This window comes from Chrysoperla carnea, chromosome 1, assembly GCF_905475395.1.
Source record: "Chrysoperla carnea chromosome 1, inChrCarn1.1, whole genome shotgun sequence".
NCBI lineage: Eukaryota > Metazoa > Arthropoda > Insecta > Neuroptera > Chrysopidae > Chrysoperla > Chrysoperla carnea.
The window spans coordinates 96,425,736-96,438,705 of NC_058337.1; the positions used below are offsets into that span (position 1 = coordinate 96,425,736).

The 12,970-nt window shown below is 29.0% G+C and overlaps 1 protein-coding gene across 1 annotated transcript in view; it reads right to left on the bottom strand.

Annotated features, from left to right (window-relative positions):
* Positions 1–4,522: 4,522 nt before the first annotated feature.
* The window catches only part of LOC123296825 (rab3 GTPase-activating protein catalytic subunit), a 98,616-nt gene continuing 90,168 nt past the window's right edge, over positions 4,523–12,970 (bottom strand). The window contains exons 2-3 of the mRNA XM_044878494.1: positions 5,869–6,330; positions 4,523–5,378 (exon numbers count right to left, since the gene is read on the bottom strand). Coding sequence (XP_044734429.1) covers positions 4,526–5,378; positions 5,869–6,330 — 1,315 coding nt within the window. The 3' untranslated portion in view covers positions 4,523–4,525. The remainder of the gene's footprint in view (positions 5,379–5,868; positions 6,331–12,970) is intronic.

Consider the following 12,970-nt stretch of genomic DNA (forward strand, 5'->3'; position numbering starts at 1 on the left):
CGTAAAAAAAGGTTTAAGGAGGACTGCAAATTTGATACTTCTCCATATGCACATCATTGACACTAACTCAATTTACATACCGATTTTAAATCCCTTTAGCTCAGGTTGGTGGGGCTACGGAAGTGTGCAAGTTGCGAAAAACACAATTTTGTAGTTTAAAGAAAATGATGGAAAATTGATACTCTCAAAAGGCATATATAAAATGATTCAACAGTACAATCTCATTAGCCCGGCACTTCAAGATACCGATATGTCTAATAATCCGGTAATCTCCAGCCGCGCAGGTTTCACATAAACAGACCTCAATATTCTCGTTGTGAAATCCTTTATTTTATTTGTTATGAATTTTTCTATACAATCCAGTAATCCCAATATTTCAATCATCCGACACACTATAATTTTTTGACGGCTAAGCTAAACTACCGCCATCCCTGCCACCAGCTTTTTATGCCACTGAATGTAAGAAGACGCTGGAGAAATAGGCAGAATACTTTCTGCTGTCTAAAACGGACGCTTTCAAGGTAGCGTACGTACATCATCTATGAAATATAAAATTTCTATACAAATTTAATTTAAAATTATGGTTTTTTTTCACAAAATCCACTTAAATATATTTTTTTCTAAGCCGACTGAAATAAATATTAATAAAACTATTCAATTCAGTGCAAGTGATAAATTACATTTTAGAGCATTAAGGTAAATGTACCATATTACGGGATGTTTAGGCATAATCCACTTTGAAGCTGATTATTGAAATAAATATAAATATTTCCACTATAAAAATTGATTTGTTGTATAAAATGATTTATTGAGAATTAGTTTTGATCATTTTTTCATCCCAAAGTCTTTAATTTATAGTATTAAACGTTAATTTTCTGGACTTCGAGTTTGTCTCTAATTCCGTGATAAAATTTGGCTTTGAACCTGACTCCGGGAATGAAAGTACATAATTCCGGGATACACACTTAACATAGGTAAAATAAAAAAATTGTTTTGTTTAATGTAAATAATATTATTGAGTATTATCATATAAAATTTGATTGAAAAATAAAAATTTTTAATTTTTAATTAATTTTAAAAAAAATCATAACATATTGCGAAATAGTAATGACAATAAATCACTGGTATTATAAATATTATCGTTATTAAATTAATGAAGTTAATAGAATTGTTATTTTCTTAAATTCTTTTAATAATAGTAAAAGTTATTTTAGCATTAATAATCATCAATAATTAATTTAAATAACAAAATAAAATCAAGTTTCAATTTTCTCCTTTATTATGTGATACTCCCGGAATTGTATACATAAGTAAAAACTCTGCTCATTATTCCGGGAGTTGAAAACACATTATATACTTATCATAAAAAGCAAGTATTTAAGCATAAATTATGCCAAATTAAAAAAAAAACATATCCCGTAATTACCTCACAAAAATCTACGGTATCTACTGCTTCAATCAGTAAAAAATATTTTAATAATTATAACACCAATTTTAAACGAGAGTTAAAAATAATTACCTCTTATTTTCCCTAATTACGGTAGACTCCCGTAATATGGTTCACTATCACTGATTTAAGAACATAATTCCGGGATTCATAATTTAAAGAAAATAATTAATTAAAATAATTTGAAAATGCTTTAAAACGATTTATTTATTCATTCTAATCAATATTTTTACATATTCAATAATTATAAACTTACCAGTAAACTAAAAAAAGCTTAACAATCTGACACTGTCATCTTACGTTCAAAGACAACATATTGGTTATAAAACCAGATGTTAACCGATTGATCACTTTTTCGATTGATATGAGTATTTAAGAGTGATTTGATTTGTTCAAAAGTCGATTTTTTTTGTTCATATTTTAGTGCTACAGGCTCTGTTATTTTTTAAAATCAAAAATTTATTTAGTGTTTCTTATTTTTTGATTAAAAGAAAAAACTCCCGGAATAACGTACTAACCCGTAATAATGTACATTTACCTTATTATTGGAATTGTAACTGTTATAAAATTGAGTTCAACTAAAAATAGTAACAATTATTATAGCTACTTTAGTAGAATAGGGCATAATAACAACATTCTTTTGAATGATTTAGAAAAAATAGACAAATTAAATTTTAACTAAAGAGAAGTGGTATATTCCAAAGTTTGCCTTTAAAATAAAAATAAAAACTTATTTAAAACATTTCTTCGGAAGTTTGATTCAAAAGAACTCGAATACAAAAACAATTTAAAATAGATTTTTGCATTAGATTTCCGTAAATTTTATTACGGTTACGAAAGACTGTTTCGAACAAAAGTTGTTCGTTGTTTTATGAAGAATAACTTTCTTTGTCAAGTAAAGTAAACTCGATGGAGGAAATTGTTTTTAATTAAATAATTATTAACCAAGTAAAGACTTGTGGAGATATGGAGGCGACATTTGTAGCTCTTTAATTTAATTTTTATATTATACATATTGTATAAAATACCCATTTCATTTAGAAACTCGATGCGTATCTGGCTCAGGATATTATACTGTGACTATCTTTAACACGTGTCAAATAATCCTATTCAACTGCTACGTATTCATGGGACACGAGGAAATTAGACACAATAAAAAGGTTGCGCAACAATGGTCTGTACTATAGATTGTAGTGGCTGTTAAATAATTTTATATTTATATCATTTTATAAATAATAATAAAATTCCAGATGGTGTATTTGAAATAATTTCAGCTATCGTACTTTAACACTTATACACTCATAGCAGAGAATATTATTTATTTTAATGGATAATAATATCATAATATTTTTATTTTAGATATTTTATGATGCCATTTTTAGGGTTCCGTCATCCAAGATGAAAAACGGAATCCTTATATTTTCGTCATGTACGCCGGTGTTACAACTTGTAACTTTGACATTTTCTACTCGATTTTTTAAGCCAAGAATAGTGTCGATGGTAATACTAAAGAAAACCTTCAATAAAAACTATTTCGAGCATAATACGTTAATTTGAGAAGGAGAACAAGCGCGTATCAAAGCGCGAGGGCACGATGAGCATGCCCACAAGCCTAATAATATTATATTCCCTTATTAATAATTTAGGGTAGAGATTGTCTCCGGAGGTACTCGACCTATTTCAGTAGGGAATTTTTCTATCTAAACCAAGTGTTTGTGTAAGCAATTGAAATATCGATATCGAGACCGTGAAAAAGAAGTCCAGATGAATCGACTATTCATTCACGATACCAGACTCAGTAGCTCATCATCTTGAAGCATGAGACCAATATTTGTACTCTAACATAAAAATTTTCTTACAAATACTGGCAACTCTCCCATTCTTCGCAAAGTAAATCAATGGCTCAATCGCAAAGCAGAGATAGCGGGATAGCTTTCTTAATTATACACGCAGATGTGAACCTGGATACAATGGCGTAAATAAAGACAAATAATTTGTCGGGTAGTTTTTCATTAAAGAAAGTTCTCTATAATAACGATGTTGCTTCTTTATATTTATATCTTGCGAAAAATCCGGTAGAACGTTTCATTGTTTCTGCTTTCATAAGTGATTATTTGTAGTCTACGCTTTAAATACTTAGTCACTTCATAAGTTAAAATTATTCATTATGTATTATGGATTATAAATAAGAAACGATAATACTTACCGGTGATACCTACCATACATCGAGAACCAGTTCCACATTAAATGAATTATCCGGTAAAATTAAATAAAAAAATATGAGTGAAGGTACAAAAATTCGCGTTCGGCTGAAATTTGGTAGGATTGCTCAAAACACCATCATAAATAAAATCTTAAAAGCCCTCATCGATCCGAGACGTGGGAATAAATTTACGGGGGATTAAAGTTCACAAAAACTTCACTAATCTTCTAGAGGCCCTGGACACATAAGGATCACGCAACCCGTGAGTAGATGAGGGTAGATAAGTAAAATTCTATAACTATATTCTGACTTAACTATTTTACTAATTAGATAATTATTAAATGTCACTGCCGCATTTCGTTTCATTTTATGTATTTTGATAGTTGGTAAATCGAGTTTCTTTCAATGTTCAATTACAACAAACTTCGAAAGTCGCATTGCAAATCAATTATTTTCTCATTGAATTGTGAAGACTCGACAATTCTAAAAGGTACCGTCAAGGACCCTTAATCACAATTAAACACATAAATAAGTATATCCAATCATATATACATATACAAAGATGCATACTTAGAGAAGCTAGATATCTAACGGTCGTATTTCAAATTTTAGGGACACTAAAAGGGATCATTGAAACTTATTATCGTTTCGTCGAGGACAGCAAAAACAGGTTAGCATCGGAAAGTTTGACCAAAAGCCGTTCGCCATGAGAAAAATTCAGACTAATTTTCTGTTTATTTCTATCGGGTTCCTCCAAGTCAATAAAAATTCATAAACATTCAATTAGTAATCTAAGTATAAACTTTTTACTTTTTCTATGTAAAATTTTCAATTAACAAACAAAAATTTATTAAAAACATTAAAACGGAAATCATCTAAAAAAATAAAGTATCGTGATTAAAAGCACCAGCTAATCGAAAATCATCTTTAGTTAATATAGCTCGCATAAACTGTATACTATATTTGGAGTATGGTGAAGGACGATTTGCCATTACACGTAAAACATATTCTTTTTTTTCAGGTGTTGGAAATGGAGAATTACTCATGCCCACATTACCCGACATCATAGATGCTGCATCATCACCAGCACCACTCTCCTCTACGCCCATATAATCTAAATGTTTATAAACATCCGAAAACATTTTTGTAATACGATCTCCAATAATTTCTCGTGGGCCTCCCGGTACAATCATTTCTTTATTTTCTAATAGACCAGTAAAAAATCGTACAAAATCCTCATTCGTTCTTTTATCGTCGATTGAATAAAAATTTTGACGAATTGATTTTGCTTTTGCAATTAATGATTCATGTGCTGCTATCTCTTGGAATACAATTTCATAACGTCGTGGTTGTGATCTGGAATCACGTGTTATACGTTCACTTGTTTTCACTAGATGACGTAACATTGTATTCAACTGTGGTAGTTCAACATATTCATTTTGTTTTGTTTCAGCTACCAAATAACAGAGAGCACAATGTGTTAGAACTGGTAAGATAAGATCAATTACTTGTGATATTGTACGGGATTCTAAATAGTGTAAAACTTTCTCAGCTTCACGCGTATCATCAAATAAACGTTTTTGGCGACGTGCAGGAATTGGTTTTGCTGACTGCCATACAACTGTCCATGTGTTATCCTCAATTTGCATACGTGAACTTAAGTGTCCAGTTGGTTGACCCCATTCATCGAGTTCAGTGGGATCATCAATCCAATCGCGTGGTGAATACCTGAAAATGAAATCGATAAATTTAATTCATTTGTTTTTTTGAAAATTCGATGACAAATTAGTTCTTTTATAGTAAATTTCTTATAAACGCACATACATATGTGAGCTCTTTATACGAGCCATCTGCGGTATCTTGGGCCAAAAATCACATTTTAAACACAAATGATATTAGTTTAAAATTAATTATTGCCAATGAACTCAATATAATGGTAATCCAATTAATCTACGGAGACCCAATGTTAAATTTGAAAAAATTTTTATCAGAAAACCCAAAATACGTTGTCATAGGTAAGTTAACAATGGCTAAGTTAACCCGAAAAACTTCGCAAAAGTCAAAAAACAGTTTTCTTGCATTAAAATCGGGAGTGTTACCACCTAAGCCAGCAAGTTTTGAAGCAACAACAAACTTCCATTTTATGGGAGAGTGGGCTTAGACTATACATTCGAGCTTTTTTCAATGGTGAGAGTTTTTCTAGTTAGTTGGAACTTACCAACGTATAAAATCTTCAAATAGTCCGTCAGGGTTAGCAGCTTTAAAGGATTCCATATCCGATAACAACGATGCACTCATCATACGTGCCCGTAACTCTGAGCCCATAGCATCGTCACCCAATTGTACAAGTACATCTGCATCTTCTTCTAGCTGATCTTCAGTTTTGGGCACTGCTTCTTGTGTTATTGGAACATATAATGGTTCACCTGTTTTGATTAGTTTCATACTACCATATTTTGATAAACGACCCACTGGTTCAGTCCATTGTTTTTGTTCTTCTTGATCACAATCAAAAAATTCATCATCTGAATCTGTTGATGAGACATTTTGTTCGTCAGTGTATGGTAGATTACCAAAATTCACATTTTCCCGTTTTAATTTACGCTCAATGCAACAATTGAGCAATTGTAACTTTTGATGAAGTAAGCAAGTACGAAAATCAGGGAACCCTGGTGACAGTCTGTAAAAAATGAGAACGAAAGTTAGTCAAAAATATAGAAATAGTCCAGGAGAAATTTCTGTTTGTGACAAATTAACGTAAAGACGCAGAGAGTTTAAGACAATACTTAGGCAATATTAGTCATGAAGCGTTCTCTTTTCTGCCACGCGTTTTTAAAATATATACACGTACGTAGTAGGGCTAGTACTCCATAAATGTGAGTAGGATTGTTCGCCATTTTTATGCTAATGTCAAATAGACAAAATGTTTTCAAATACTATTTTTAAGTAATAAATAACAAATAATAATGGTTTCCGTTTCTCTGACATATACGTCTAAAACAGAAGCCACCCACACCATTATTTTTTAATCTTTATTTCTTAAACTACATACATATACAATTACATTTACTGTGTGGGTGCAGTCGGTTACTTCGTTCTTATTCAAGCGATGAGAGTCTGATCAATTATACCGCTTCATTAAATATAATTGTTCACCTAAGTCTAGGTAGACAAGCCGATAAAGTCACTTTGCGCTTTAACCCACTCGGCTACTTAGCCTCGAATTTGATAAATTTTTAAGTAAAGGTAAGTGTTTTTAACTATATTTTTCTTTTTGAATAAATATAATCCATTCACACTTCTATAACCCACGAAACATTTAATTTTGTATTCTTAACTCAAAAGCGGCAATTTTGCTTATTTACGAAAACATATAACAAATAATTAGGCTTCATGAATTTTTTCATGGAATAATAGACCTATTTGAACACAAAAATTGCCGCTTTTGAAGTTATATTTTTTATCTGATCAGCCTTTATATCTCTTAGACCATATTATAACAATGTACCTATGTTGGCGATAGTCAATAATATTAGGTTTGCTTACTTGATCAAAATAATTAAAAATATTGTAATTAACTGATTAATAAAGTATTTCCTATACCATTACTTTTCTCTATTTAATAAGTTTTTAAATTTCTATTATCTAAAATTAATTATGAAAATTAAATAAATATTAATTTTTATGATAGTTAATTAAATTAATGATTTTGAGATATCTCAGTTAAATAGTGAAATTGTTATAATTATAACTCACTTACAATTTTATTTCTGTAACAAGCACTCACTCAATGTAATAGCACTCAAGCACTCAAAATATTAATGGTTATTTTATATTTATTTATAAATACAATAAGTACTTTAATTTTAAATTAAATTATTATAAATAAAATTAGTAAAAAAAATAATTTATTATAAAGGGTAAAGTGTTATACCTTGAGGATAATATATCTCGTGCCAACCTTCAGTTTAATTCCTGCTATCTGGAGAACTATATTTACCAGAAGATAACCAACTGAGATAATGATTGTCTATGTGCTTTTTCTTTTTCAAATAATATAAAAATAAAAATTTTTAATAAAAAAGTTATAAATTGAAATTAAAATGTTTTTTTATTTCAATATACAGTATGGCCATGGATTGAGTTTATCATAGGGAAAAAATGAATAATATAAATTTTAGGAATAAAGTCATTCTTTATAAAAAGTTTTGCTTACTTAAAAAATAAGATTGGCAATAAAAAATATTTAGTTAAATGTACAAGATGGTCAAAATTAAGGAAAACATGAAAATGCTCAGAAAATAGTACATTTATTTTCTATTTTATTGCAAAATTTCACAATCAAAATTAATTTATTACTTTTGTTTATTTACTAAATTTTGTAAACACATTTAAACATCAGTGTCTTTTGACACTATCTATTTTATTTGAACTATTAATGTTTATCAACGATAATTTCATATAGCACGAATCGAACCCGACTCTCTTGAATTATATAGATAATGTCTTGGTATTGGTTTTGTTTAAGTGGTATTATATTCGTCTTGGTGTTGAAAAATTTGCAAGACCAAGACCAAGACTGCAAGGCCGAGACTAATTTTGCTCATTAATAATCTTAATATATAAAAATCCACGATGTTCGTATACGCTAAGCTTCGAAACCACTAAACCGATTTTAATGAAATTTTTAAATATGTGGTTTTTGGTCCAATTTAAAAGATAAGATAATTTTTATCTTGATTAGTGAATTTAAATTTTTTAAATTCTGAATCTAGGATTTTTTTACTATAGAGAAAGAGTTAAATTCACTTCCAAGTTACACAAATTTTCGATAGATGGCGGTGCGAGTTATACAAATTGCCTAAAACAATCTTATTTTTATTTTGTGTAAGTATTAAATAGATGGAGCTGTGTTTCAATTTAAAATATGACTACCATTATATTACTTTTATTTATATGTATATTAATTAAATTGTGTTGAATAATTAAGTATAATATTAATTGATTGTATTATAACTTAACCACAGCAACGCATAGCCGGGGCAGCTTGTAGTTTTATAAACAATACTAATTTCATTAATTATTTATCGCTTGGTAAAGTAGTAAGGAATCCGTTATAATTTTTATTTTTAAAGTATATATTATTTACCTCATATATGGTTTATAATAATATAAGTATATCATCTTGATAATATAACCAACCACGAAATTAAATTGAAGGTAAAATATTATTAAATTACTTCTTGGTCTTGAGTCTTCTTCAATTATGTCTATATATCATATTGTAATGCTCCAATTTGTACCAAAAGAATAGCAAAAATTAAAACAAATTAGTGATTATAAAACTAATCATTTAATAATTCTATCATGAAATTATATTAGCAATTTTATGACTTATAGATCGTTTAATCAGTTCGATGTATATTAATGACAAATAATTGATTTTTAAAATCTACCTAAATTCCAAATACTTCGGATAAGTTGTATATTATACCAGTTTTTAGCCGAAAGGCTAAAAAGTTTGAACCAAATTGAAAAAAATGCTGCTTTACTGAAGATTGTTTTCGAATAAACTAAAAATAAAATTAATTTGCGAAAAAATAATAAAATTTGGATTATTGATTACTTCTGATTGGCTATTTTAGCAGGTATTTGCGTATTGTTTTTTTAGCGAAACATCAGTTTTCTCTGTTTGGAAAGAGAGGAATCAAAAGAAACATATGGGCCCACCTTAGCATCTTCAATTATCATAATTTATACCTACTTAAAAATTTGACTAATTAATTCTTTTAAGGTAGTACCAGCATGAAATCACTTTTCGACAGATTTGGCCGAATTTTTTTTCTCGGGTTTATAATAGCTTTATTTATGAATTCCTAAAATTTCATAATTTTTGACCGTTTAGATCGCGAGATATTTAAAGACAAAGTTCGCGATTTTGAGGGTCATGTCCCATTTAAATCATGTAAAATGTCCGGTCTCTCCAACTATTTTTTATGATATTATTATATATTGAAGAAAAAGGTGGAAAAAAATGTTTATACAATACAATTCTAAAAAAAAAATTTAGAAATTAATTTTCACTTTCGAGATATTAATTTTGACGTAAATTGATCGAAATTGGGACGTTGGCATAATTATTTCCCATTTTAAACGGTCAAAATTTCTGAAACTTTGGGAATTAATAGTAAGCATTATTAAATTCTTAAATTTAATTTTTCGTTAAATTCTGTCGAAAAAAAAATTGTACCATTGCTTTAACATAGAAACTGCAAATACCATGCTGGTACTACCTTAATTCCACTATAATTTATAAATTCTTGACAATATAAAATTTACATTTACATACAATTTACACAAATCTGCCTTTATTAACTGTCTGGTAGAAAGCTATTGTTTTCAGCCCGAAATAAATTTTATGACACCGTAAAAAACCTAAAAATATCAGTTTTATTAGTTAATCGGTATATATAGAGCGAAAGGTCACTCATTTACTCCCTTACTGACTAGGTAAATAAAATTGTAGGCTTTTATTCCGAATCACGTAGACTAACTTATAAAGAATTATCTGGTGAATAAACACTTTATATCAACCTTAAGTATCTCTGCGCTTTGGAAAGTAAAGAGCCTCAGTCTATAATCTAAGAGTTTATAAGTATTAATTGATCTGGTTCCAAAGGTAAAATCCGCATTGGATTGTTTTATTATAATTCTATGCAGGTATCTTTTAAAGTGTGATTAATGTACATATGTATTTATTTACAATAATTATTTTAATTCAAGGCAGCTCATCTTCCAAAGGCAGGCTTTTTCTAACCTAATTCAATCTTTTGAAATAGATCTGCGGCCAAGCGTAGTTTTTGTGGATCATTTCAGAAAGGCTGGAAATTCCCGTTTATCTTTAGTTTAGTCCCAAGTTTGTAACGCTTAAAAATATTGATGCTACGAACAAAACTTTGGTATAGGTGTTCATAAAACACCTAAATAATCCATTTCCGGTTGTCCGCAAACATTACTGTTTACTCGTGAGGCCGCAAATAAGTTTATAAAATTATATAGCAGGTAGGTATTTTATGGGAATATGAGTTATGAAAATTTAAGGGTGGTTGACCGATTATTTAAATAAGTAAATGACTTCAATAGTAGGCATATTTAGCATTGGTCTTGATTGGGAAACGGTAGATTGATGATGTTTTCATAGATTTCTCCAAAATTAAATTGTCGTAGGATGTTTCGTTGCCGATCGCGCACGATTTTTCCGAAGCAACTAGATATTATTAAAAGCAACAATTTGAGCCACGAATAGATTTCCTGCTAGTCATACAAGCCGAAAAAATAAATGGCAAAAAAATATGCTTTAATGTTTAATAATAATTTTTTTCGCGATAAAACCGTGTTTTCTTGTACATTTTCGAAAGGAATTGACTTTAGCTGGTCTCGTTTTTTTCCTTCTTTTACCATAACAACCCTAAGTTTTGTTTTTTTATTAAAATGCTTTTTTCTACCACGCGGACGATATGATTTTCGTAATATCATAATTGACGATACGTGCTGGCTAACAGCTATAAAATTTCCAATCATTCTGAAATTACTCACAAAAACTATGCATGGCCACACACCTAAAATATTTATTTACAAAAAATAAAAGAAATGCATACATTTGTGAACACCTATTCAAGCTATGATGTCAGCTATTGTTATTTTTATATGACTATGATTATTTAATAACAAAAAAAATTTGTGAATCAATGACATATGGTATAAATTATCTTAATTACAGTCAAATTTGTAAAGAAGATATTTAAGAGATATTTAATAATAAAGTTATTGTTGAAATAAAAATGGTACAAGTACAGAAGACACTATTATTTTATACTATTTATGGCGTTCAGCTTCAATTAAAACTTTACTGATTCGTAACTGGTAATAGATAAAAGCACACTGTTATTTAAAACATTGTTTCTAGTAAAAAAGCCTTTTTTTCTGAAAATATTATGTAAAAGAAATAATAGTTTGGATTGAAATTGAACGGAAAAATCTACCTTTTTGTGTATTTTTTTCATTCAATCTTTGAAAAAAGTAAGAGATAAAGAAAAACAAAATAACAAAAAGGATCATTATAAAAAACCTCACAACATTTTTGGAATTTACTAGAATATTATTTTCGAATAGGTAGATTCTGGAGATTTGCGTATATTGATTCCTTAAAATGTGTAGAGTATGTTGGTAAAGTGTTTGATCGAATTCGAAGTCGTATAAAGACATAGCAGTTAGATGAAACTGAAAGATGTTGGCAGTTTCGGATAAGTAGATAATTAGAATCATCGAGTATTCCCAAAAATCTAATTTTCAATATTTTCACCTGATTCTAGTTCATTCGATGCAATTGAACTTCTAAATTAAAATTCCGTTTTGTTTTTTTCTTTCAGATAAATTTTCTAGTCGAAATCGTGGATGAAGTTAGCGACTTTTTTCGAGGCGGGAGTCTTCGGAGTGGTACAACTTCCGTGTCAATGAAGATTTTTCTTCGAAATTTTTTGTACACAATTTTAAAATAATAATAAATAAATTATAGTTCTATCTTTTCATTTTTCGTCAAAAACAATTCCCAAAAAATGGACTGTCACACAGGTGGACTCCTTCACAAAAAATGTTTCAAACCAAAAATGTTATCTTTTGAATCAAGAAAAACTTTTGCAAAGTAGAGTGAGCTTTTATTCATAATTCTGAAAACTTTGGTCTAATTTAATGTTTTATGACTTTTTAACAAATTAAATTTACATAATTATATATTTTTCGTTTCGAAAACAAACTCTGGGAACTGGGAAAATGTTAAAAAATATATTTTCTATGGAATTCTTTTCGGAAAGTGTTAGACCAAAAAAAGCACAATTTGCGTAGTATTTCGTATTTGTGTTAAGATGCCTATTGATTTCATGACCTCGGTAGAATCTAGAGTTTCAAAGTTGCATATTAAATAGGTACAAGTACGCTACAGTTAATTAAGTGATGGTAGCATATGATTTTTATTAAATTACCGTTGTTTTTGTTTATTTTTTTACTTACTATTTTATACTTAACACATAGTCTCCATAATAACATAAGTTTTTTAAATATAACGGATTTATTATGAATATTTTATAACTGACCAATACCACAATATAAGTAGATACACTTACATATAAGTCTATCTAACTTTGTATAAAGAGTGGTCCAAGCAGGACTTCATTAAATCGTAAATAACGTTAAAATAATGACGTTTTTTTATACGCTTTAGCCAGGAAAAGGTCCTTTATAGATTCAGGATGTAATAATTTGGT